Source organism: Protomyctophum parallelum, assembly GCF_964188405.1.
Source record: "Protomyctophum parallelum genome assembly, chromosome: 8".
Lineage (NCBI taxonomy): Eukaryota > Metazoa > Chordata > Actinopteri > Myctophiformes > Myctophidae > Protomyctophum > Protomyctophum parallelum.
The window spans coordinates 9,273,232-9,294,600 of NC_139703.1; the positions used below are offsets into that span (position 1 = coordinate 9,273,232).

Below are 21,369 nucleotides of genomic sequence, written 5' to 3' on the forward strand. Positions count from 1 at the left end.
CTCCTGCCCTATGGGCCGCATGGCTACAGAAACAGGAGATAGGCTCCTGCCCCTATGGGCCTCATGGCTACAGAAACAGGAGATAGGCTCCTGCCCCTATGGGCCTCATGGCTACAGAAACAGGAGATAGGCTCCTGCCCCTATGGGCCTCATGGCTCGGCAAGGCTACTTACTTGCTCTATATTCTGCCTTCCTCCATTCATGCACAATGAATGAGACTGGTTAGTGGTACCTTGCAACTCGTGGCCAGTCTGTTCACCCCCTTTCACTATTCTTGATAGAATTATCCCGTGTCAAAAACAGCCTCTATTCTGCTCCTCTGACTGCCTTCCCTGAGGGGCCAAACTCAGGGAAATGTTGTGGCTGGCGACATCTCCTCATCGACCCTCTGGACCTGGCAGCGGGCCAGTGCTAAGAACCCCCTGAAGAAGCCTGGAGGCGCTGTTCTAGTGGCCAGGCTAGTGCTGTAGTATAGGGGTGTCCAAAGTGCGGCCCGTGGGCCAAATGGGGCCCGGTGGACAGATTTGACACGGCCCTCTGCTTCATATGCGAATTGCATTACCCCAAGATTTTTCACATTTCAGTTATTCAGTTTTAAATGGAACCAAATCGACCCTTATGTGTCCATTTGTACACTCTCAGAGTTACAGACCTGTTATGGTCATTCAGGGAACACTCTCAGAGTTACAGACCTGTTATGGTCATTCAGGGCTGGCTCTGTGTTTAATATTACTGTCCAGTCATGTTGTATGTCACAAAATGGAATTTAGGCTAAAATGTCCACCACAAGCCAGCATGGCCATGACCTCTGGTTAACGGACACGTTGTTACGTGTTTAATCCCAAAGGGATTTGTTTAAGGTTTGGACTTTATTCCAATAGGGAAATTCCTATTTGTTTATTGTTTATTTCATTAAAAAAAACAAAAAAAAAACATATATTTGACAATGTATTTCTTTTACTATTTATGTTTTTTGCAAAATTGTCCAGCTCTACACTACATTTTACTTTGGGCCTTCAAATACAGTACTTTTCTAACAGACAGTAGGCAAGTGACCTTTTTGCTTTTGGAAAATAATATTGAAGCAATTGTTCACCCATTCTGACCTGAGATCAGATTCATACGAGGTTTCCACTGGACACACACTGGTCTGATGAACCCATTCTGACCTGAGATCAGATTCATACGAGGTTTCCACTGGACACACACTGGTCTGATTAACTGGTTGAAGTGTGTTAAATTAAATTGTATGGCTTTAAAAGTGTAATTTATACTTGCAGTCTGAGCAAACTCCTACGTAGAACGGTTTAGGCCAAGAACACTCTTTGATGAATGAGGATAAGATGTTTGGAAATGGACCATTTTATTTACAGCTGAAGTCATTCCAATTACCACATGTAACGTTTACCCTTTTAAAAACTAACGTGTTGCATTGTCTTTTGTATTTATCTCTCTCTCTGTCTAGACATCGTGCCTGTGTGTGACGAGCATCCACACGTTAAAGTGGAACAGGAGGAGCCGCTAGAGACGACAGGAGAGGCTGAAGGGTCAGCGTGGACGAGTGATGAAGACGAGGACGAACAACCAGAGCCTCTACAGATTAAAAAGGAACAGGAGGAGCTACTAGTAACGACAGGGGAGGCTGAAGAGTCAGTGTGGACAAGTGAAGATGAGGAGGAGGACGACGATGTTATTGATGACGACAACAGAGACACAGAGCCTCCAGCCAGCACCTCGACTGAAAACATGAAAACACAAGCTTACATAAAGTACTGGGTTGCGATGCAACAATCGACTGGTGAAGAGCAGCTCCTCTCTTCACACCGTTCTGAATCTGCCACCGGGGAGACGAGTGGCGGGGTCCACACCGGAGAGAAACCTTTCCACTGTACATTCTGTGACAAGAGTTTCAAACACTCCTCAAACCTGAAGACACACCAGCGTGTCCACACTGGAGAGAAACCGTTCCACTGTACCTATTGTGACATGAGTTTCAATCAGTCCAGTCCTCTCAAGGCTCACCAGCAGCGTATCCACACTGGAGAAAAACCTTTTAGTTGTAAACACTGTGACAAGAGTTTCACTGGCTTATCTGACCTGAACAGACACCAGCTTGTCCACACTGGAGAGAAACCTTTCCACTGTACACTTTGCGACAAGAGTTTCCGTGGCTCAGACGCTCTCAGGAGACACGACCAGCGTATCCACACCGGAGAGAAAACGTTCCCGTGTAAACTGTGTGACCAGAGTTTCAGTCGGCCGGGCGAGCTGAAGGCTCACTACCAAAGTGTCCACGCTGGAGAGAAGCCATTCCAATGTACACAGTGTGACAAGACTTTCAACCGCTCCAGTCTGTTGAGGTCACACCGGTTTGTCCACACCGGAGAGAAACCCTTTCAGTGTACACACTGCGACAAGAGTTTCTCCCAGTCGAAACACCTGAAGACTCACGAGCTCATCCACACGGGAGAGAAACCTTTCCGCTGTACACGGTGTGACATGAGTTTCAACCGCTCGTCCAACCTGAAGAGACACGAGCTGAGCCATAATGGAGAAAAACCCTTCAGGTGTACAAACTGTGACAAGAGTTTCATTAACTCCAGTGGTCTGAAGACACACCAGCTGGTCCACACCGGGGAGAAACCTTTCTGCTGTACGCAGTGTGACAAGAGCTTCGGTTTGGCCGTTCAGTTAAAAGCTCACAATCGTGTTCACACTGGAGAGAAACACTTCCAGTGTGAACTCTGTGGCAAGAGTTACAACCAATCGGCCCACCTGAAGACTCACATGCGCGTCCACACTGGAGAGAAACCCTTCCACTGTACGCAGTGTGACAAGAGCTTCGACACGTCGTCCAAGCTGAAGGCGCACATGACCATCCACAATGGAGTGAAACCGTATAGTTGTAATTACTGTGACAAGAGTTTCAACGGCCTGACGGACCTGAAACGACACCTGTTGACACACACCGGAGAGAAACCTTTCCAGTGTACAGATTGTGAGAAGAGCTTCCGCGAGTCGGGCGCTCTCAAGAGACACCAGCGCATCCACACGGGAGAGAAACCTTTCCACTGTACACACTGTGACAAGAGGTTTCGTGAGTCCTGTCACCTGAAGACACACAAATGTCCACTCTCAATTGCCCCACTGGCAGGGTCATGTTAAACGGCTGTATGTTGTCTGGGAGTTGGATGGACAAGGGAAAAATATAATGGATATTTACACAAGTTTTCATTAGGACTCGTCTTTTATAGCCTTTCCCAGCTCTTTTGTTTTCTTGACTTTGGCCCCTTTTCCACCGGTTGGGAGCTGGTTCAGTTCAGAACCAGTGTTGTTTTCGTCGACTAAAACTAAGACGAAAAATGTTCGTCGACTACCTTTTTCCACTGACGAAAACTAAATGGAAACTAAATGAAAACTAAGCTATGATGACTAAAACTATAAGACTAAATATACTGACAATTTCGTCAACAAATAAAAACTAGACTAAAATGTACTCTACGAGCTTGTAGATCGGCTATTTTCAGCGTGTAAGTGTAAAACAGTGTAAAAACAGTCCTTATGACGGCATCAGTGCCCACCAAAATACATTTTAGTCGACTAAATCAACTGTAGATTTAGTCGACTAAAATCTCATGACATTTAGTCGACTAAAATCTCATGACATTTAGTCGACTAAAACTAGACTAACACTAACACATTCCAGGTGACTAAAATGTGACTAAAACTAAATAAAAACTATTCCAAAGACTATATGACTAAAACTAAAATAAAACTTTTCTGCCAAAAACAACACTGTTCAGAACCAGTTCTTAGTCCATGAGCCACAGCTCCAAAACGTTAATTATGCATTGAGTGGGCAAAACCATACCTATATTACATTGTTTACACTTTACAGGGTCGATATAACTAAATTAATACATGATAACCCTTCATTGTAGTAGCTTGTTCATTTTTATCACACATTTTGTTATTTTCACCGTGAAATATAATTAACCCATTCTGAACGGGAACCCATTTTGGTGTTAGCATCGTGTTATGCTTTAGCTATTGAAAAATAGCAGATCTACAAGCTCATAGCGCACCACCGAGTGGCGCGCTACGAGCTTGTAGGTCTGCTATTTTTGAAAAATCGAAGAACGACTGACATTTTTAGAATCTGATCTCAGGTCAGAATGGGTTCATCAGACCAGTGTGTGTCCAGTGGAAACCTCGTATGAATCTGATCTCAGGTCAGAATGGGTTCATCAGACCAGTGTGTGTCCAGTGGAAACCTCCGTATGAATCTGATCTCAGGTCAGAATGGGTTAATAGTTATCACTATGAACCTTCCCCAGTTGATTACTTACTCGAAGATGATGATTTTTATTGTATTACAATTTTTCTGAAATTTAAATATTAGGCATTGCAAAAAAGTTGAAAATATGAAGAAGCTACTATTGTGGAAGGGTTATCATGTATTAATTACTTTGCCCTGTAAACAATGTAATATAGGTTTTGCACACTTGGTTCTGAACTGAACAGGTTCCCAACCAGTGGAAAAGAGGTCTGTGAAAACCTTAGGGTAACGGTAACTTTTCCTTTTTTTTTACCTAGAGGTATTGCAAATAATTGTCTCCACCAGGCCGAAGGCGTGGGGGAGAGTATGTTTTGCAGTCTGTTCGTCTTTGTACAGCTAATCTCTGGCACCATTGGCCCGGTCAATGCCAAAATGTGCACACACACACACACACACTCCCTGGATGCCAACGACGAACCTTCGTCCCACATTTTCCAGAACGGCGTTTCTTTACAAAAACATGAGCTCAAATCATGACTTTGAATGTCAAATTGCCATCAAAGGCGAAAAATCGCACCGTTTTCACATTGGCCTGTTCTAGCGCCACCAGGAGACCTGTGCTCTGAGGTGCACTTTTCCTAGTTTTTTGTGTCATTAATCTTTACTATATATGACCACCATGTACACCATATATATATATATATATATATATATACACCACCACATGTACACCATAATTATACGTAACATTGTACAAGATAGAGACTGTCTTAATAGAAGTAATGCCATTTCTCTGTGTTCTATTGCATGCCCAAATGAATGGGCCACTATTTCATTACTTATTAAATATCAGTTAATTGAGGAAAAATACTTTGCATGTATTTTCTTTTTTTGAAGGGCGGTAGCCCCTCCTATGTCCAGCTTTCGGTGTGTGTGTGTGTGTGTGTGTGTGTGCGTTCCAAATGTTTTCCTAACAAACATTAACCCATTCTGAACGGGAACCCATTTTGGTGTTAGCATCATTTTATGCTTTAGCTATTGAAAAATAGCAGATCTACAAGCTCATAGCGCGCCACCGAGTGGCTGTTTGATATAAAGTTCTCCTTAATAAAGTGGACGGGAGGGACTAGTTTAGTCATGTATGTGTGTATATTAGGTGTAGTGTTATGTGATACCAAAATGAAAGCCTATGCAAAGCACTGTAGCACCCATTTTATTTTAACGGTTTATTTATGTCCACATAAAGGAGAAACTTACAGGGACAAATACTATAGGTGCAGTATGTCCTAACCTGCCAAATATAAAGACAAATATTCTACACCGATGACCTACACTATCTCTGAGATGGTGAGTAGGGGTGGTTGGTATTTAACCCATTCTGACCTGAGATCAGATTCATAACGAGGTTTCCACTGGACACACACTGGTCTGATTAAAGACGTTTACGCCGCGGGCAAAGACAACTTGAGTTGTGACTAATCATGACAAACAATGTTTTGGGCCGAACAAATGATTACAAAGAAGAAGAAAAGACAGGTTTTTTTCTTTCTTTTTCTAATTATATTATTTTATCTAATAATAATAATACCACGTATGTGCTGGTTCAAATTATTAATAATAATAATAATAATAATAATAATAATAATAAACCTTTATAGCACATTTCAAAACAAGGTGACAAAGAATAAAAACGAATAAAAAGAATGCAATGCACACCATCTCTCCTGTCGCACCACATCAATACAGCAAAATGTTATCCAACGGCAACACAATGTTCAAAGTTTTGGTTATGAATCTCATCCAATGGTGGTTCCGTCATTCCGTGGCTCAAATGTCGAATACATATAATTGGCCTTGATATTAAAAGAGTTGAAAACATAACGTGTTACCGGTATTTATTTTAGTTAAACTACAGAAGCGTAGACCTGCCCTTTTGGTTCCATTCCTATAAGCCTGTAATAATGCTGCTGCTGTGACAAAACTCAGTCTTAAATCACTGATCAGCACAACTGATGATATTTCTAATGTGATTAATCCGTTCTCAATCCGTTCTATTAATCAGACCAGTGTGTGTCCAGTGGAAACCTCGTATGAATCTGATCTCAGGTCAGAATGGGTTAATCAGACCGGTGTGTGTCCAGTGGAAACCTCGTATGAATCTGATCTCAGGTCAGAATGGGTTAACGGCTAGCCTCGGTCCCAGGCCTAACGGCTGGGTGTGACGCTCATTTCAGCACGGCTGGTGAGCCTGTTTCAACCAATTGCTTATTGGTCAGAATAACTATACCTACCTGTAGTATCTATAAAATATTGAATTCCACTTAATGTGTAGGCCTACGCCCTACGGTATTTTTCTCTCCTTTTTGGGCGACTCCTCTGTGTACCACCAGGGGGAGCTCAAGTACTGGTTCTGGACTGGTTCCCAAACGTTTTCATGTCAAGGACCCCAAGTTTATGCATTAGTCTACGGACCCCCATTTAATGGCCTTTATATCTTTATATTGTACGATCAATGTTAAGCAACAGAAGATTAACTAATGCAATATTTCATCTATTTGTAAACCACTAAACCTTTTAATTAAAACGTAGGCCTATGCAGATTTTTTGTTTGTTAGTTGTTTCTTTTTAGAAAACAATGAAATTCATGGTACATTAACTATGTTTTATGAGTTTTTTTTATGATCTAAATCTAAACGAGTATTTATGGGGCTTCAGCTGCCTGGAACTCAGAATAGTGTGCGTGTGTGTGTGTGTGTGTGTGTGTGTGTGTGTGTGTGTGTGTGTGTGTGGGTGTGGGTGTGGGTGTGTGTGTGTGTGTGTGTGTGTGTGTGTGTGTGTGTGTGTGTGTGTGTGTGTGTGTGTGTGTGTGTGTGTGTGTGTGTGTGTGTGTGTGTGTGTGTGTGTGTGTGTGTGTGTGTGTGTTTCAACCCGGGCGAGAGAGAGGCACGGGCGAGGACTGTGTCTATGAATACCAAACGAGTCGCTCATTTACCAACTCACCCACGCCAAGAATGAAGAACGGTCCCCCTGGAATTTCAGAATGTGCCGACAACTCCAATCCAAACCGTGGATACGGTAACTCCAACTCACTCCAACCCACATTTCTTTCATCATATTTTAGCTAGTCCGGGGGTATTCAACCTTAGAGGTAGGCCTATGGATGCCAGAATTGGCACAGGGGAGGGTGATCACTGGCACACTGGCATTAGTTGAGAGAGAGGTTTATTTTTATTTTTAAATTAAATATTAAAACATTTAATCAGTTTAGGCTAGCCAGTAGGCTAAACCTAGACCACTTTGTGCCTGGCCATTTGGAAAGTCTGGTGACGCGAGGTTTGTTAGATGCGTCTTCTTTGGGGACGCGTTCCGTCCCTATACACGACACGTGCACGTCAAGAAATACTGGTACCACGGCGTGGTACTATGTGTTCTACGAGCATGACACCACTGGGTAGGAAGTGTGTCTAAACACGTCTTAAATCTAAGGCTTAAGACCTAGGCCTACTGTAATGGAATATATAACTGCATTCTATTATAAAAATGCAACCACACATTTTAATAACATTACTATTAACATTCCATTACTCTCTCTCTGGTTGTCTTTTTCTGTGTCCCCCCCATCATCTCTCTCTGTCTCTCTGAATTGGTGGATCCTGTTGTAAACAAGTGTACCATCCTTTATCATGATGGGTCTGGTTCACAAGATTCGATACACCACCATAAGATACCCATGTAGGCCTACCTGTTTAAATACTTCCTTAATGTAAACGAAGTCCACACCCACAACACCAGAGGGAGTACAACAAACCATGTACAACCCAGATTCGGCACAAACAAGGGACTAAATTATTTTCGCTCCTATGCCACCAAAATGTGGAACGCCCTACCAACAGTCATTAAGACATGTGAATCCCTTGACTCCTTCAAAACCGCTCTCAAAGGGCACCTACGGACGGCTGCAATTCGAAACTGGCCTCTGTCAAATCTGAACCCCCCCACCCCCCCCCCCCCTTTTTCCCTCACTGTATAGGCTATGTATCTTTTCCCTTTTTGCTTCCTATATGATGAATTCCTGTTCTGTTCTTTAACTACATAGAAGTGTCTATTTGTATGTCTCTAAATGTTTTGATGAATTGAACAATGTGGACCCCAATGTGGACAAGTGTAATGCTTAATTGGGTCGTCCACTTACAGTTAACAGTCTCTGTATTGAGGTTGTGCTTGAAATGTACTACAAACTGTTAATAAATGTATCAATCAATCAATCAAATGTCGTCCACAGTAACAGTTTTTGTATTGAGTTGTGCTTTCGTTTGAAATCTACCCATTCTGCAAATCAATCAATCCCTCTGTGTTTTAATACCTCACGAATAAATACAATGGTTTTACTGGGCGACTTGTCCGGACATTTTGGGCGACTGTACCAGGCGGGATATCCATAGGCTACTTTTCTGGGTGACGTACATCGATTATGGGCGACTGTACCTGTTACCGTGTCCGTCCCACTCTCTCAAGTCATCCGGGTGAAATATCACCCACGTCTCTAGAGTTCCGCACGCAGAGTGTAAACACTGATCGGGGGCGTGACTCAAGCACGAAGAGGAAGGACGGAGATTCCGCGATCTCGCCAATACGTAAACAAACGGCAGAGAGTGAACGTGATACAGAGAATTCGAGAGAAAGTGTGTTTAAATAATATATAAGTTTGTGGTGAACAAACCGTTGTGTAACTTGTGTCTGAGGTTGTCTGAGTGACAGGCTGGCTCAGTGTGAAAACGGGAGGAATTTAACACACTTAAGTTCAAAGACTTTTTGTTTTGTGGGCTAATAATGCTAATGCTAAATTAGCTTCAAGTGCAGCCGAGAGGAGACTAGAATCCCCTTACCCACTTTAGAGCTGTTTTCTACCACAATGCATTCTTAGGGAAGGCATGTGTTTGTTTTGTTTAAAGTGCAATTTTAACTTGGAATGTTGGCCTGAAAGAAAAGGGACATTTCAGTGTTATAGTGATCAATGTTCTACTGGTTATTACAGCATCATTAGACCAGTATAGGCTATTTAGTATCAATAGACCTACAGTCTATAGGAATATAAACGCTACAGTAACGGACAGTAGGAATATAAACTACAGTAACAGACACTGCAGAGATCTGCTCATAATTATGACAATGGGTAACTCCAAGGCACGCTTCAGCAGACGGCTGGTAAGTTGAAACCAAATCATAATTTGTACAGTCAAAATGCATAAAGTAAACTAGTCAACAGACAATTGCACATGCATCGTCTGCAACAGTGTATTATTGGGGTGTAATTAGTTGGTTATTTAACCTCCGCACAGGATAAAGTTCTGCCCCCGGCCGTCTTTTTTATAAATACAACAACGTTTCGCCCCTCCGGGCTTTCCCAAGTTCTTCAACAACTTGGGAATGGAGGGGCGAAACGTTGATAAAATATGTTAATGACGTTTAGAAGCTTTAGAACACTTTCCTGGGGGTCTTTATGTGTGTAATATGTTGGTTTTAGATATTTTAGATTGTAGCAGTGAGCACAGTGTCTCTGATGTCATGTAGGCCGTATTGTGGGGTCCCTTTTCGTTCAGGTCCGTTCTCACGGAAGGGGGACTACACAATCTTTTCTCCATAAAAGAGATTTATAGGTAGAAAGTCCAAATAAAATAGTTCTACTCGTGCCGTCCTGCAGTTTTTTTGTGGTCAGTGGTCAAATACGGGACTATTTCTTACAAGGCGTAATAATATGTGAAAGGGGAGTGGTGTGGTTTTGGTCACGTGGACCAATTGCGTAGCCGCTTTATTCCCTTCCCATAATAATCTTAGAGCCATGGCGAGCACTAGTTCAAGTAAAAAGAAACCAAAACAGCGGAAAAAAGTGCGGAAAAGGGATTCAAAGGACTCTAAACGATGCTATATGCACTTTTTGTCAGTACAGAATGAGGACGTCCAGGATTTTACCCAGACAAGGTGGCACACTTACAGGTCTCTCGTCAAACAGTGGCTTTGTCTGGACGGCGATCTTAAAGTTATCGCTGAAACTTTTAAACATTGCGTGGACGTTGATTTTGACCATGTTCCCGAGGACGCTGGGTTTCACGCGACGTGTTACTGTCGCTTTATATGTAAAAGACGATTGTGTTTGGCCCAGAAACGCTGCACACAGAAGGTGCAGGGGGGAGAAGCAGAACCAGATGCAGTCGCTGCCTCAGACAGCCGCGGCCCCGTCAGAGCCACATCTGAAACCCCCCGCAAAAAACTTCGGTCTTGGACAGGTTTGCCCGTCCCTTCTGCTGGCCCTGTCCTTCCAGCCATCTGCATCATTTGTAAAAAAGTGGACAAATATATTACTGTTGGTGGAAAACGTCAGAAGGATCGACTTTCACAGGTAGAAACTGTGTCTGCAGGTAAGCGACCCCCCCTTCCCTCTCTCTCTCTCTCTCTCTCTCTCTCTCACACACACACACACACACACACACACACACACACACACACACACACACACACACACGTTAACACGGTACTGGAAAACATGCATGCCAGTTTTGGACTGAAATATTGATTTGTCATATTATGAAAATAACTGCTATTTACATATAGACCTATCATTGTTCTATTAAATCAGAGGTCTTTGATGTGCTGTGTTTGAGGCCAAGGCTTTGTGGGGTCACTCCTCCTCTATCCTTATTATATAGCTAAATAATATATATTATATAGCTTATATAGCGTATTATATTACTTATCATTGATTAAAAATAAGTGTTTATCTACAGAACTGATTCACTATTTTATTAGCTAACCCTAACCCAGGAATGCAGGGGGCAGGTTACAAGTGCCAGCTGGCCCTTTGTTCACTGTGTTATTTACAGCCCCCCACCCAACACACACACACACACACACACACACACACACACACACACACACACACACACACACACACACAGATAGGGAGCATTTTCTTTTATTGCCTTGATCTCCTTGCCCGCCCCCCCTCACTTCTTTTTTTCTTGTAATAACCATATAATGGATAAAAGATACAAAAACAAATTTCACCCACTTTTTTAATTGTAAATGTGTGATTTGACAGTAAAGCTGATTATATATATTTTTTTGTTTTCAGGCCAGTTGCAGAAGGCTGCTGAGAAGAAGGAAGACTCTAGCAACCTTTTGCATATCAAAGACAAAGATTGTGTGTCTCTGGAAGTGCGGTACCACAGGTCCTGTTACAGAGAATACACAAGGCCAACGTCTACGGCAACACATACTGCAACCACAGATGAAGTGTGAGTTATTCAATTGCATTAACACTGCACATTTCAAAAGTAAGGCTTTGACCAACAACATATACTCTGTATTTTGTCTGTCTTTAGATACACATGTTAAGTATTTTTTTGTCTGCGTGTGTGTTTTCAGAAATGAACAACCCTTTGCTGCCAGCTACAGCATATTCTGATTATTCTGATATTGATTTATTCGCTCACAAGAAAGGCTATGACAGTATGTTTAAATTAATTTGTTTCTCATCGTGAAAAAAATCCCTTTATTTATACATTTGTTCTCGTCTTTTTCTATATTTTCATTTTGCAGGCAGGATAAACTGAAAAGTCGGTTGTCCCGTGATTTCCCCCAGTTGGTGTTTCACAGCCCTGCAACGCGCAACATCTCCGAACTTGTTTTTGTTGAAACATTATCAGCAGATACACTGTTAGACAGGCGACCTCATCCATCAGACATGACAACAACTGAGTCAACCGAGGTAAGCCAAACTGAAAGTGACAATCTGGAACACACATCTGGACAATCTACAGAGCACACAAGGACACTGTATAGTGCAGGACTGATATTGAAGAGAATTGTACATGAATCTCCTGGTATGAAATGCCCCTGGCCTCCCACAGCAGAGAATTTGAATGTAGCTGAAGCAAAATCTGTTGTGCCAGTTGAACTATTCAAGGTCATTTCCTGGATTATAGGTGCAACAGAGGAACCAACACTAGACTGTTATGTTGATATTCCCGAAGATGTGAACCTAAAAGTTTTATCTGTTTGTCAAGACATTGTTTATCTTGCTTCTAAAGGTCGGAAGCAGTCGCCTAAGTCACTGTGTCTTGGTCTAACTGTTCGCCATTTAACAGGTTCATCCAATGTTCTGTCACTACTCAATAGATTAGGACACTGTGCTTCATGGAACACAGTTGTCAGTCTAGACACTAGCCTAGCTCAACTACAACTTCTAGAGGGCAGAGACAACATTCCTAAGGGGTTCTCAAAGAAGGCACCTACCATACTGGTGTGGGATAACATTGATTTTGGGGAGGAGACACTGTCAGGTCGTGGAACTACTCACCATACAAATGGCATTATGCTACAAAGTTCTGTTGTTGAAACAATGTCTAGACCAGACAGACAGCCACTGCCGAAGTCAGTTTACTCATTGAAAGCACCTCCTCCCTTCCTTGTACAACACTATCCACAGTCTAAAAGACAAGGGCCACCTGACACACAAATATGTGTGCCACCTGTATGGCCAATCATCTGCCAAAAACGTGAACGATGCAAGGTACAAATCATTCTGTACGGCATCATCAGTTTTGCCAGAACTGTCCATTCCCCCAACAAGTGATGCTCTCCACCAACATTGCAAAAGGGCAAACTACCAAGCAGCAGTGATGAGACGTTCTCTGACTAGTAGGATGTGTGCTCCTTCACCCATTGGCAGTGGATGGGGCATGGAGGATGGGGAGTTAACAGTACAATGGATGACTAGAAATCCTGCCCCTGATAGTGTGTTGCAGGTAGTCCACTGTAATTGCAAAAAAAGCAAATGTGAGACTGAAAGATGTTCATGTATGTCTGCAAAACTGTCTTGCACTGATTTATGTCACTGCCAGGACTGTGAAAATGTGTCAAAGGAAACAGAAGAAAGAGGTACATGGGATGATGACTCTGATGAAAGTGATAGGGATGAGTAACCCAACATGTTACCATGTAGGCCTACTACTTGTTTTGTTTAACAATCAATTTTCATATATTTCCTTGGCGGGGGGGGGGGGGGGGGGGGGTGGATGTACAGATGACAGATGCTGTGACCCTTTGCTGTGACCCACTTGTAAATAAATAAATGCTTCATACCATATGTTGTAATAATTCTGACCTCTACTACTTTAATTTTTAGTCTTGTCCATTTGTTGCATTATTCCAATTTAGGGGGCGTGGTAACATTTTGATAGATTTTCTGCCATGTTGGTCCAAGGTGCCCTGATTTTCTTTTCTACCTTTCATTACACATTAGGTTGAGACATTTTCTATGTATGAAACATAAGCTCTTGGCACAATTTACTGTGTAGGTTTCATTGTACTGTGTGGCAAACACTTAAGTTGAAGCATATTCTTTAACAAATATGCTACATTTCATGATATAAATTCACATATGAGTAAACTAAAGGCACCAATACTTATTTCAGATGTTAAGTATATGCATTTGACATTTGAGAAAAATGTGTGTTGCCAAAAACACATTTTACAAGCAAAAACAGCAGCACACGATTTTCGTTTTTTGGTTATACACTGTTTATACATTTATGGCTTTAAAAAAAAAACAGCAGGATATTATGAGTAGAACTTTTAACCCAAAGTCTAGAAGGGTATTATCTATGAAAAAATGCATTGAATGCGTAGTTCGCTTGACACTTTTTCATGGGTCCCAACACGGCCTAAAAGTGTCTACTGACTGTAACGCTGTGTGATGGTGATCTACTGACTGTAACACTGTGTGATCTACTGACTGTAACGCTGTGTGATGGTGATCTACTGACTGTAACGCTGTGTGATGGTGATCTACTGACTGTAACGCTGTGTGATGGTGATTTACTGACAGCTGGAAGGCTGGAGAGAGGCCGCACCTCCTCCAACCCCACCCTCTGACAGCCCGCCCCTGGTCTCGCCCCTGGTCTCGCCCCCGGTCCCGGCCCTGGTCTCGCCCCTGGTCCCGCCACGCCCACAGAGACCAGCCTGCTCGGCGTGGCCTGCTCGACGCAGAGTCCGGTAAGAAGAAAATGGCCGATTGCTACTTTACTCACGGGGGCTTCTTTGATGTGCATTCTGTTGGCGCTGGCTCCAGAGCGCCGTCAATGGTGTCGGCATGTAATTGGTTAAAAATTAAAATACACATTTTTAAAAGAGTATAAAATGTGCCTCTGTATTAAGACTTCACTACACACGGGTGTGACTGTTGTTGTATAGTTGTACTGTATATTAATATTGCAATATTGATGTGTGGTCTGGTCACACCTACTGGTCTCATGGCACTCTGTTTGGGAACCGCTGATATACTGCATACACTTTGTAGATCGTGCTTTCCTGCTGTGATTGTGTGTGTGTGTGTGTGTGTGTGTGTGTGTGTGTGTGTGTGTGTGTGTGTGTGTGTGTGTGTGTGTGTGTGTGTGTGTGTGTTCCTAAAGGTGTAAGCGCTGTACGGCGTGCGTGAGGACAAATTGCGGGCACTGTAAATTCTGCAGTGACATGCTGAAGTTTGGCGGAGCGGGGAAGCTCAAACAGACCTGTGTTCTGCGCCAGTGTCTCGCCGTGAGTGTCTGGCCTTTTGATTTATGCGTTCTCTATTAATATCATAAAAGTGCTTATGATGGAACTGTCCTCTATCTGTCCTCTATCTGTCCTCCTGTCTGTCCTCTATCTGTCCTCTATCTGTCCTCCTGTCTGTCCTCTATCTGTCCTCTATCTGTCCTCTATCTGTCCTCTATCTGTCCTCTATCTGTCCTCTATCTGTCCTCTGTCTGTCCTCTATCTGTCCTCTACCTGTCCTCTATCTGTCCTCTATCTGTCCTCTATCTGTCCTCTATCTGTCCTCCTGTCTGTCCTCTATCTGTCCTCTATCTGTCCTCTATCTGTCCTCCTGTCTGTCCTCTATCTGTCCTCTATCTGTCCTCCTGTCTGTCCTCTATCTGTCCTCCTGTCTGTCCTCTATCTGTCCTCTATCTGTCCTCCTGTCTGTCCTCTATCTGTCCTCTACCTGTCCTCTATATGTCCTCTATCTGTCCTCTATCTGTCCTCTATCTGTCCTCTATCTGTCCTCTATCTGTCCTCTATCTGTCCTCTATCTGTCCTCTATCTGTCCTCCTGTCTGTCCTCTATCTGTCCTCTATCTGTCCTCCTGTCTGTCCTCCTGTCTGTCCTCTATCTGTCCTCTATCTGTCCTCTATCTGTCCTCTATCTGTCCTCTACCTGTCCTCTATCTGTCCTCTATCTGTCCTCTACCTGTCCTCTACCTGTCCTCTATCTGTCCTCTATCTGTCCTCTATCTGTCCTCTATCTGTCCTCTACCTGTCCTCTACCTGTCCTCTATCTGTCCTCTATCTGTCCTCTATCTGTCCTCTATCTGTCCTCTACCTGTCCTCTATCTGTCCTCTGTCTGTCCTCTGTCTGTCCTCTATATGTCCTCTATCTGTCCTCTATCTGTCCTCTACCTGTCCTCTATCTGTCCTCTATCTGTCCTCTATCTGTCCTCCTGTCTGTCCTCTATCTGTCCTCCTGTCTGTCCTCTGTCTGTCCTCCTGTCTGTCCTCTATCTGTCCTCCTGTCTGTCCTCTATCTGTCCTCTATCTGTCCTCTATCTGTCCTCTATCTGTCCTCTATCTGTCCTCTATCTGTCCTCTATCTGTCCTCTATCTGTCCTCTATCTGTCCTCCTGTCTGTCCTCCTGTCTGTCCTCTATCTGTCCTCCTGTCTGTCCTCTATCTGTCCTCTATCTGACCTCTATCTGTCCTCTATCTGTCCTCTATCTGTCCTCTATCTGTCCTCTACCTGTCCTCTATCTGTCCTCTACCTGTCCTCTATCTGTCCTCTATCTGTCCTCTATCTGTCCTCTACCTGTCCTCTATCTGTCCTCTATCTGTCCTCTATCTGTCCTCTATCTGTCCTCTATCTGTCCTCTATCTGTCCTCTATCTGTCCTCCTGTCTGTCCTCTATCTGTCCTCCTGTCTGTCCTCCTGTCTGTCCTCTATCTGTCCTCCTGTCTGTCCTCTATCTGTCCTCTATCTGTCCTCCTGTCTGTCCTCCTGTCTGTCCTCTATCTGTCCTCTATCTGTCCTCTATCTGTCCTCTATCTGTCCTCTACCTGTCCTCTATCTGTCCTCTGTCTGTCCTCTATCTGTCCTCTATCTGTCCTCTGTCTGTCCTCTGTCTGTCCTCTATCTGTCCTCTATCTGTCCTCTATCTGTCCTCTATCTGTCCTCTGTCTGTCCTCTGTCTGTCCTCTATCTGTCCTCTATCTGTCCTCTATCTGTCCTCTATCTGTCCTCTATCTATCTGTCCTCCTGTCTGTCCTCTATCTGTCCTCTATCTGTCCTCTATCTGTCCTCTATCTGTCCTCTATCTGTCCTCTGTCTGTCCTCTATCTGTCCTCTATCTGTCCTCTATCTGTCCTCTATCTGTCCTCTATCTGTCCTCTATCTGTCCTCCTGTCTGTCCTCTATCTGTCCTCCTGTCTGTCCTCCTGTCTGTCCTCTGTCTGTCCTCTATCTGTCCTCTACCTGTCCTCTACCTGTCCTCTATCTGTCCTCTATCTGTCCTCTATCTGTCCTCTATCTGTCCTCTATCTGTCCTCTATCTGTCCTCCTGTCTGTCCTCTATCTGTCCTCCTGTCTGTCCTCTATCTGTCCTCTATCTGTCCTCTATCTGTCCTCCTGTCTGTCCTCTATCTGTCCTCTATCTGTCCTCTATCTGTCCTCCTGTCTGTCCTCTATCTGTCCTCTATCTGTCCTCCTGTCTGTCCTCTATCTGTCCTCTATCTGTCCTCCTGTCTGTCCTCTATCTGTCTTCTATCTGTCCTCTATCGGTCCTCTATCTGTCCTCCTGTCTGTCCTCTATCTGTCCTCTATCTGTCCTCTATCTGTCCTCTGTCTGTCCTCTGTCTGTCCTCTATCTGTCCTCTATCTGTCCTCTATCTGTTCTCTATCTGTCCTCCTGTCTCAATCAGCTCATGTAACCGTTTGATGCAAAAAAAACATTGTAATTGGTTAGCAGAATTAGTGGGGGTGGCCTATTAGCGATTTTCAATATTTCCAGAATTGCGTCTTTCTTTTAATTATTTTCTCTGACTTGTTTTCCCTAATAAAGTTGTCCTTTTCCCATGTTTTCTACCCACACACATGCAAAGCGTCTTTGAGTATACTCAATTATAATTATTATTATTCGTCGTCCTGTCAGCCTGGCCTGCCCCTGTCAGCGCTGTGTAGAATCTGTAAGGATGGCTCCTTACAGATTACAGATGCCCAGGAGAAGGCCTTCATGATGCTGATGGAATGCAAAACTTGTGCCCAGATTGTCCATCCTGGCTGCCTCACCGTGGGTGACACACACACACACACACACGCACGCACGCACGCACGCACACACACACACACACACACACACACACACACACACACACACACACACACACACACACACACACACAGCTCGTTAATATCCATTAGCACTCCGATTGCCCGGGGTTAATTTAATCCTTTAAATCAGAGCGCCCAGCGATGTGTAGCAACGGAGCACTTTTACCGACGGACCGGATGTTATGCCGGATGTGGCCACAACAACGGGGGGCATGATTAACCCATTCTGACCTGAGATCAGATTCATACGAGGTTTCCACTGGACACACACTGGTCTGATTAACCCATTCTGACCTGAGATCAGATTCATACGAGGTTTCCACTGGACACACACTGGTCTGATTAAATCTACCGCGACTATAGCGACTGGACAGCAGTGGGCCGTCTCGCACAGGATCTTTTCTTAGAATTGGACGGGATGATTTAGATCAAGAGTTATTAACGTTTTAAGATTTTCGGTCTCGACAGCTAAACAGGGGGGGGGACCTCCACCCTGAAATCCTCCGGGAATAAAGTCTATACAGCAACATTAAGGGTTTTTCATAGGGATGCCACCGAATAATCGATTTTCCGATTAATAGTTGCAGTCTCCGAAATCGATTTTAATATTTCATAATCGAAAATCGAAAAAAGAAAAAAAAAGTTTATTTTTATTTTTATTATTTTTTATATAGCCAAAATATTGGCTAATAAGTAAGGCTGCATGATATATCGAACATGTACCTTCATCAGAGTGGAGAATATAAGTATAAATCAAGTTGAGCAAAGCCACTCTTCTCTGCCCCTCTCTCTAAGGTCAGATTCTCACCTAATACTTCGGTAGACTCAGATCCGTATGGGCGGGGAATTGGGATTCTTGCATATTTAATTGGCTGGGGTTTGCCTTCACACTGTCATTCGCAGCAATTGGAAACGCAGCAGGGGGGACCTTTATCAATGTGTTCCATTCATAAACTATAGCCTGCCCTACACAGTGAAATCTATGGTGATAAAATTACACTCATAACGTGCATGTGTCGTGCCGTCTGGGACCCCCCCCCCCCCTCTCTCTCTCTACGCACGCAGCCGCCACACACTGTTCTTTTGGGCATGCAGCACAGCGCTGCATGAACGCACTGATATAACTCCCTCCCCAGTCCCACACAGTGACAGCACTCCATGTTTACGGCACGCACAGACAGACAGACAGACAGACAGACAGAATATTATGTAGGCTATAATACACTGCAGTGTTTTTATGTGTTTTCTTAAGCAATTGATTAATGTACACGTCCTCATTTCGATCAGGGCTTCAGTCTCCTTATTCGACCACGTCTATCCACAGTAACGGGACATCTTTGCGCTGCGTAAAATATGCCTTCTCCGTCTCCAACTGTGTTCAGCTCCTCACCCGCCACATTATGTTTGCTTCATTTCCTTTATTTACTGCGGATTGCATTCACACCTGCACCGAATCGTAGTCAAGTGCGATTCGAAGCGAAGCGAAACCCACGTTTTTGGGCGGAGTAAAATGCGGTTATTTGCTGCGCATTAGGATTCGAATGAGCCTTCACACCTGCCAAACGAAGCGCACTTTCTGACAATGCACAGCAGGATTCATTTTAATCGCAGCAAAGCTCTCTGGTATGAATGTGACCTAACAGACACAGTTAACGATCGCTTGTTAAGTGCCTGCCAGACAGACAATCAGATGAAATGAAGGCAGGTGTAGAGTAGAGTGTAGACTAGTGAACTGAACATGTTCTCTTTATATCAAGTACTTCATACCAGCCCCTTATGAAACTACTTCTCCCCAAATCCAAATGGATTTCATTTTCCATCCTGAATGGCACTGAGAAGATCTCCACCGATTAATCGATTATTAATCGCCAGAGCTGTAGATTATTCGATTGGGCAAATGGTCACTTTGTGGCATCCCTTTTTTCAGGCTTCAGGCCTAAGTGGGTTAAATGTAAGATTGTGTGCGTTTCTGTGTTTCAGGTTGAAGGTGACGGGGTGGTGAATAGAGACCTGCCCAGCTGCTGGGAGTGTCCTAAGTGTGTTCAGGGCATCACTGACCCAGAGGTACGTAAACCACCAACACTCTCACACCCCATGGAAGCTGCTGAAAGTCTGGGTAACATCCACAACCAATATAATATGGCAAAGTGTTGTAAATTGCATTATACTTTAATGTGACGTGTCAAACTAGGGGGTTTTCATGATTCTGAATCCATTCCAAGCGTTAATTTTGCACGAAAAACCCTCCTTGGGCTAAAAACGGCCATAGCCACTTGCCCAATTGTGTTGTGATGGCCGTTTTTAGATATAGTTTGTAGATAGTAAAGTGTGGAGGAATCCCGAGTTGGCCAGACCTCACCCTCACAGTAACTAACAGTAACTAACTATTAAAACCCATAGTCTGAACAGCATAAAACCCATCCTCTGAACGCTGCAACGTGAAGCCATGCTCTGAGGCAGAGACTGCAGCACAGAGACTGCAGCACAGAGACTGCAGCACAGAGGCTGCAGCACAGAGGCTGCAGCACAGAGACTGCAGCACAGAGGCTGCAGCACAGAGACTGCAGCACACGCATCATAAATGCTGTTAAGACCGAGTCATATGTTTGTTTTCCCCGCGTCTCCTGTCTGTACATTTCTCTCACCCAGATGTTTTCTCTCCTCGTAGCGGCCTAAAGAAGAAAAGGTGTTTCCACTGGTAAGTTAAGACCATTCAGTATCGAAGCCCTACAGTACATGTTTAGCCCATTCTGACCTGAGATCAGATTCATACGAGGTTTCCACTGGACACACACTGGTCTGATGAACCCATTCTGACCTGAGATCAGATTCATACGAGGTTTCCACTGGACAACACACACTGGTCTGATGAACCCATTCTGACCTGAGATCAGATTCATACGAGGTTTCCACTGGACACACACTGGTCTGATTAACCCATTCTGACCTGAGATCAGATTAAAAAAATGTCAGTCGTTCTTCGATTTTTCAAAAATAGCAGACCTACAAGCTCGTAGCGCGCCACTCGGTGGCGCGCTATGAGCTTGTAGATCTGCTATTTTTCAATAGCTAAAGCATAACATGATGCTAACACCAAAATGGGTTCCCGTTCAGAATGGGTTAGTTGACGATGACGACTAGTGAAAATAGCCGATCTACAAGCTCGCAACGCGTTGTGATGCGACACATTGTGAGCTTGTAGATCTGTGCGCCACTCCTGCGTGATGAAGCACGGCGTTCATTCACTTAAAAACATACGAAGTTTTTTATGCCTGACAGCAACAGTATAACTCTCCCTCAAAACACACTCTCTTCCCTCCCATCGACCTTCCCCTTTTGTCTGCTCTTCAGAAGAGGAAGTCCTCCTCTCTGTTTCTGTCTCCTCTTACCCTCCCACGCAACGGCAAAATATACCGACGCCGCAGGGACTTGCACGACCCGCTCAGCGACGACTCGGCTAGCAACTCGACCAGCGACTCAACGACCGACACGGCCAGCGAGGGAGACCACAACGGTTTGTGGTTGGCCTGTCTAGAATGTTGGTGCTGATGTTGGAGAGACATAGGAGACCCCAATTTTCACGATAAGGGTCTCTGACGTAACCAGCAGGATAGGAACCTGATGGGCAGTTCGGCTCCCCAGCACCAGAGTGCCTGTCCCAAAAGACCAGCTAATTA

At 44.0% G+C, this 21,369-nt stretch overlaps 2 protein-coding genes across 2 annotated transcripts; both read left to right on the plus strand.

The window, feature by feature from the left end:
* Positions 1-208: 208 nt before the first annotated feature.
* On the plus strand, positions 209-3,398 carry LOC310863801 (uncharacterized protein; the record flags this gene model as incomplete). The annotated part of the gene is made up of 2 exons (XM_083772293.1): positions 209-221; positions 1,466-3,398. The coding sequence occupies 2 exons, from the start codon at positions 209-211 to the stop codon at positions 3,163-3,165; spliced, it is 1,713 nt and encodes a 570-aa protein (XP_083628419.1). The 3' UTR covers positions 3,166-3,398.
* A 6,050-nt stretch (positions 3,399-9,448) lies between these two features.
* Positions 9,449-21,306, plus strand: LOC310863802 (F-box/LRR-repeat protein 19-like; the record flags this gene model as incomplete). Its single annotated transcript, XM_083772294.1, has 8 exons — positions 9,449-9,484; positions 14,166-14,332; positions 14,749-14,872; positions 17,514-17,651; positions 19,673-19,756; positions 20,361-20,390; positions 21,044-21,206; positions 21,302-21,306. The coding sequence occupies 8 exons, from the start codon at positions 9,449-9,451 to the stop codon at positions 21,304-21,306; spliced, it is 747 nt and encodes a 248-aa protein (XP_083628420.1).
* Between the last annotated feature and the right edge of the window lie 63 nt (positions 21,307-21,369).